The 6,289-nt window shown below is 46.9% G+C and overlaps 1 protein-coding gene across 1 annotated transcript in view; it reads left to right on the top strand.

Moving 5' to 3' along the window:
* Positions 1-209: 209 nt before the first annotated feature.
* The window catches only part of CACNA1E (calcium voltage-gated channel subunit alpha1 E), a gene marked incomplete at both ends in the record, with an annotated part of 387,788 nt that continues 381,708 nt past the window's right edge, over positions 210-6,289 (top strand). The window contains one exon of the mRNA XM_080698762.1: positions 210-643. Coding sequence (XP_080554888.1) covers positions 210-643 — 434 coding nt within the window. The remainder of the gene's footprint in view (positions 644-6,289) is intronic.

Genomic DNA, 6,289 nt, shown 5'->3' with positions numbered 1-6,289 from the left:
CCTCTTCATTCATACTGAGCTCCAACTGTGTGCCAGTTTCTTGGCAGGGCCTGGGATGTAGTGCTGAGCAAGCCTGGAGCCTTGCCTTGGGGACAATGCAATTAACCTCTTTCTCTTCTCTATTTTCCTGTGCCCATGACCCTTCCCCACCTTCTCCTCCCTGCCCCTTGTCTCTGCCCACTCTTTCCCTGGCAGAGCAATGTTCTGTGATGGTGCCCGAGATGCGTGGACTGAGCCCAGGCCGAAGGCTGCCCGAGCCCGCCCTGTGCCCGGCAGAGGGCGGGAGCCCTGAGCCCGGGGCCCTGGGCCGCCGGCGCCACATCCTGGCCCTGCCGGAGGAGGAGGCATGGCGACCCCAGCAGTGCGCCCTGCTCGAGGCCGACGCCTCGGAGGAGGCGGGCATGCTGCCAGCCTCCCCGCGAGCCACCGCCGCTGGGTTCGACAACTTCTTCCCGGTGCAGGAGGGCGAGGGCCCGGGCTGGGAGGGCGCAGTGCTGGAGGCTGGCTCCAGCCCCTTCCTCGCCGTGAGCCCCGAGGTCATGAAGCGGAGGCGCGGGGGCCTCATCGAGCAGCGCGACATCGTCAAGGCCCACGAGGCGCACAAGATGCAGAGCACCCCGCAGGCCCGGCGCAAGGAGTGGGAGTGAGTACCCGGCCGGTGGGTGGAGGGCTGGGGACCCAGGGCAGCCCCAGATCTCGCTGCCCCTCCGTGGGCCTCCTCGGCTTTACAGCGGCCACACCGGGGTGAATCCAACTCGTGTATTTTACTAGGATACTTGGGAGAAAGAATTGGGGTCTGTTTCATACTCTGAGCATTCCTGCAAACCCTGAGAATCCACCGATATGTGAATCATTGAAACCATCTCTCCCTCAGGAATTGCAGCTAACACTCCTCTGATACGACCCCCCCTCATGCGTGATTACAGGGGGGCGGGTCCCCCATGGGTACAAGAGACCTGCCCTGGTCCAAGGCCACCGTGGCTTTATTTCTCTGCTCTTTTTGTGTAAGACAAAAGGGTTTATGTCCTGTCTTAGAACTTACTATTTTACTCCTAGGAGTCATGAATTAAAGGAGGATGGTATTTCATTTAATTCTCAATTGCACCCAGGTTCAGGTTTCCTATAAGGTTTTATTTTATTTTTTCTATGATGGTTTCTGTGTGCATTTGCATGTCCTGTGGTCTGTGTGTCTTTTTCTCCTCTTAGATTGTTGTTTGTTTAGACGTCGTCAAGAGCAGAGGCTGGTCGCAGGTGTTTTTAAATGGCGGTAGTCGGTGGATTTCCCTACTTGGATTTGGTGGGTGACCTGGATGGTGCCAGTGGTTAGCTGCCCTCTGTTTTATGGTTTTATGGGGAGCTTAGTGTTAGTTAACTTTCATTCCACAAGCCCTACTGTGTGCCGAGCTCCTGGGATTCTGAGGGAAGTTGAGCACAGCTAGCATTCAAACCTCTGCATTATCCATCGCTTGACATTATATAGTTTTAAACCTTACATCTAGCTTGCTTTAAGTGCTGCCAACATTCAAAGCACCAACTCTGTATTAACCGAAGTTGGTCCTCACCATTCACTTGAGTGGGCACAGTTGCCCACACTTAACCCAGTGAAGAACAGAGAAGTTAGGTGACTTTTTCATGGTCACTCGCATCGCCATCATGATTTGATATTAATTAGTGGTTTGAACCCTCGCAGCCTGGTTCTAGAATCCATGATTTTAACCATGAAGGCACGATACCTTTTATTTTAATTTCTATACACTACTTAGCTCAACAGCCATTGAGATGTCATGGCAAGACTCCTAGTGTGGGGGCTGAGAGACCTGGCTTTAACCCCAAGGTCACCTACTTAGCGGTATCACCTCAACATGCCACTTTATCATGGCTTGGAAAACAAATAGGAGGAGCCGAGCCCCATGGCACATGCCTGGAATCTCAGTAAATGGGAGACTGAGTTGGGAGGATTGTGGTTTGAGGCCAGCCTCAGGAACTTAGTGAGACCCTGTTTCAAAATTAAAAAAAAAAAAAAATGTCTGGGATATATCTTAGAGCTAGAATGCCCCCAGGTTCAACACCTAGTACAAAACAAAACAAAAAATAAAGACAAAACAAAAAGATGAATAGGAGAATATAGGAGGTCATTTGGGTACTATGAGCTCTAATAGTAAAGGTGTCTCTTTGTATTCAGAAGCACTATTTTTGCCCTCTCTTCTGTCTTATTTTCCTAACAGGACTCAGAATAACTAGAGGGAAGAGACTATCTTACATATTGTCCACATCACCCAATTCCTATTATATGATCTTGGTGGAAAACTAGATTCACTATGCTTAGCAATGTGTGAAGAACTTCTGTGTCTCACTAAGATTTTTTTTATCTTTGACTCTTTTTGCTTGCTCCCTCTCCTGCTTTTGGCCTCCATGAAAGGCTACCATTATGCCTTGAGCTTTGCAGACTGGACCCCAAAATCTCCATGAAAAACTGTGAGCAAATAAATCTTCCTTTAAGTTGTGTGGTCAGTTGCTTTGGATTATAGTAGTGAGAATGTTGACCAGACAAAACCCTAATGTCACACTGTCTGGAACTCATGTTCTATCAACAGAAGAATCCTCTATCTCCTCTCACTTTTTTCGGACTTCCTCTTCACTTTCTTATTTTTACTGAAACTCACCTCTCCCCTAAGAACGTTGCTTGATCTGCAGCCACCCCGTGCATGGTGTCTTTCTCTTCTAATTACCTTATACTCTTGAGACTGGAAGTTGATTGTATGTCTCCTTCTCCTTTTCATTTTTTCTTACAGACCATTATCTCTCACTCCTGTCCCTAAAATGCTAGCTTTGGAGCCTATGCATTGGACCACCACCTGCTATTTCTTGTTAGAGTTATCTATGAACTCTCCATCAATGCCTTCATTCCAAGAAGATTTTAGCTCCTAGTTCACTGCCTTCATTTCTAGCTCTTCATCTGCCAGCAGTTCTTGGTGACTTCAGTATCTGGGTTGATGACGCTGGCTGGGTCCTGGCCTCCTTGTTCCTTGACCTGTTTCCCTCCTTACTTCCTGCTAAGACCTCATCTTCATGGTCTGCACTACTCTATAACTCAGTGTCAAGACCCTCCTAGATAACCCACCATTTCTTTTCCATCAAGTTTATTACCTTTAGTGCTTGATTCCCAACCTCTTGAATTTAATGCATTCACAAGACATCAGAATATGTTCTTGCTTTTCATTTTATCAAACTCAATTCCACCCCAAGTATAAAAAATATCTTCCAAGCCAGCGGTGATGTAGTTCATGCTTGTAATCCCAGTACTTGGGAGGCTGAGACAGGAGGATCACAGGTTCAGAGCAACTTAGGGAGGCCCTCCACAATTTAGTGAGATCCTGTTTCAAAAAAATAAAATAAAATAGGGCTAGGAAAACAGCCCAGAGGTAGAAATGCCCTTAGATTCAATCACCAGTTCAAAAATATGATGACCTTTCCCTTATTATCTCCTCCTCCTCTCTCCATCCTTTCTCATACCAGCTTCTAAGACAGAGCCAACCCTCAGAAAGCTCAGGAATGCTGGCAGCTTCCAGTTGGTTTCTAGTCTACACTGCCCTATTGTCACTATATTCACTTTCATGGCTTCAGCTTCAGCTTCCTTGTCCCTCTGTTGCTTCATCATGTGGTCTGGCAAAGCTCCAGCTCTGCTTAGATCCCACTCACTTGCTGCCACTTTTCCTATCCACCTGGGCAACCGGACATTACTATGGAAAAACTCCCAGCCATGCTGACCATGCTGGTCTCACTGAGTGTATGGCCAACACCTCAAGTCAGCACTGAGTCCTGTCCGGAAATCTTACCATGTTTCCCTGTTCCTCTATTCTCACCTTCTTCCAGAGATCCTTTCATACACTTTTTCATTAATTCTTAAACCCCAACATCTCCTGTGAGCTGTCTCCTAGCTCATGACTACAGTGGACTTCCCACTTCACTTGGAAGACTGCAGGAAGCAGAACAGGCATGCATGAGCTCCCACTTCTGCACGGCCGCCTGCTCTTCTGGTCTCTGGGGCCAGGTGTCTCCTCCCGTGACAGTGGTCCCACCACTCATCGAGGTCTGTATGGAGGTCTGGTGACCATGCCACACAAGGGCAGCACTCTTGTCTGTTCTCTCTGTCTTTATTTTTTTCTCTCACAGTTTTCTTTGGGACAGAGTGCCTGCCATGGTTATGTTGGTCTCTCCAGAGCCAAATCCAATGGGCGATTTTACATGTCCATCTTCTTTGACCTAGTAGGAGCGGCAACAGCACATAGTCACCCTCTCTTCCTCTTAATTCTTTCTTTACACATGGCTGTCATGACTCCACTCTTGGTCCCACTCCTATCTTGCTGTTTTCCCTCAATCTCTTTTGCTGGTTTCCTCTTCTTTTTCCCCAGTTCCTACATATTAGCAAGCTCAGGGCTTGTTATCTTCTCACTAAACCTACTCTCTAGTGAGCTCACCCGGTGCCAGGCCTTCAGCTACCATATATATACTGATAACTCTGGCCAACATGTATAAATTTCCTTGAATTTTAGATACTTTCCACTTATTTAGCAATTTCGCTTGTATGTCCACAAGGCATCTTAAATGTAACATGTCCAACACTGAAATATTGATTCCTCCCAAACTTGCTTCTTCTACAGTCTTCCCTATTTCAGTAAAGGGTACATGTATTCTTTCTGTTGTTGGGCTGGGATCATTGGAGCCACCCCAGTTCTGACACTTAATTCTTGCCAATCCTCACTGTCTCTTCTTTCAAAATGTATCTGATCATGGTTTATCACCTCTAGTGCTGGCTCCCTGGTCCAAATTACCTTTTATTTAAAATTTTATAAATACTTACATGGTCTTTACTAAATGCCCAGCACTGTTCTTGATACTCTTCAATAGTAATTCCTTTATTCTTAAAATAAGTGAATGAAGCTGGTGCCATTATTATCTCTATTTTTACAGTTGGGGCACAGAAAGTTTAAGTAGCTTGCCTAAGAGGATTCCTTAGGCATCGCTCTTTCTTTTTTTTAAATTGGGGATTACACCCAGGGGCATTCTGAGCTACACCCCTAACCCTATTTTATTTATTTATTATTTATTTATTTATTTATTTATTTATTTTTAAAATTTAAAACAAGGTCTCACTAAGTTACTGAGGGCCTTGCTAAATTGCTGAGGTAGGCCTTGAACATGCAATCCTCCCGTCTCAGCCTTCCGAGTACTGGGATTACAGGCATGCGCCACCACTCCTGGCTCTTCACTACCTCTTAACTAACTACCCTTTTCCCTTCCCTCCCCACTATTTCCCCTCTTTGCAGCTAATAGTCCTTTCTTTTTCTTTTCTTCTTTTTGGCTTTACAAAGGAGTTGGAAACATAGTATGTGGAGGTTCTGTCAAAGAGTCTTAAGAAATATATCTTGTCAGCTCTGAGCTCAGAACCTTCCAATGGCTTCCCCCATCGTACACACAGGAAAACCCAAAGTCCTTGATCTCCTTTTTCTACCTCTCGCCAACCTACCAGCCTGCTAAAGATGTGAGGCAGCTCTGACTTCATCCTTTTATCTTTCCTCCCACTCCTTTGGCTTTAGCTACACTGGCCCCTTGCCGTTCCTTGAAGATGCTCAGATCTCTCCCACCTCTGAGCCGTTCCAGTTGCCTGGGCCTGGCTGCTCAGTGACACTTTCCTGCCCATGGGGCAAACGGCATTCCACATCATCATGTCTTTCCCTCTGTTTCACAGTGGAGTACCAGCTCTGGGCAGGGACTGTGTGTGTGTGTGTGTGTGTGTGTGTGTGTGTGGTACTGGGGATTGAACCCAGGGACATTCTACCTCTGAGCTATACTCTCAGCCCTATTTTTTATTCTTTTATTTTGAAACATGGTTTCACTCAGTTGCAAAGGGCCTCACTAAGTAGCCGAGGCTGTCGGAGAACCCCATCCTCCTGTCTCAGCCTCCTAAATGCTGGGCTTACAGGTGTGCGCCACCACCATGCCCGGCTAGCAGGAACTTAGTTTGATCTTCAAGTCTAGAACAAATATGGCCTGGTATGGAGTTGGGCTCACAATTTGTTGAAAGAATTATGAAATAATGCATTGAGGGGAATCAATACCCATTGTAGCTAAACTAGCCTCTGGGGAGAAAGGCAGCGGAGCCCCTGGGTCAGCTGTGTGGTTGTGCAGGCTGCTGACTGCACAGGACCATCAGCAGGGGAAGCTAGGAGTCTGCTCTGCCCCTCGCAGGCTGCTCAGAACCCCGTGTCTCCTGCCTTCTGGTGTCTCC

The sequence above is a fragment of the Muscardinus avellanarius genome (genome assembly GCF_963383645.1).
Source record: "Muscardinus avellanarius genome assembly, chromosome: 7".
Lineage (NCBI taxonomy): Eukaryota > Metazoa > Chordata > Mammalia > Rodentia > Gliridae > Muscardinus > Muscardinus avellanarius.
This window is presented reverse-complemented; position numbering and strand designations above follow the sequence as displayed.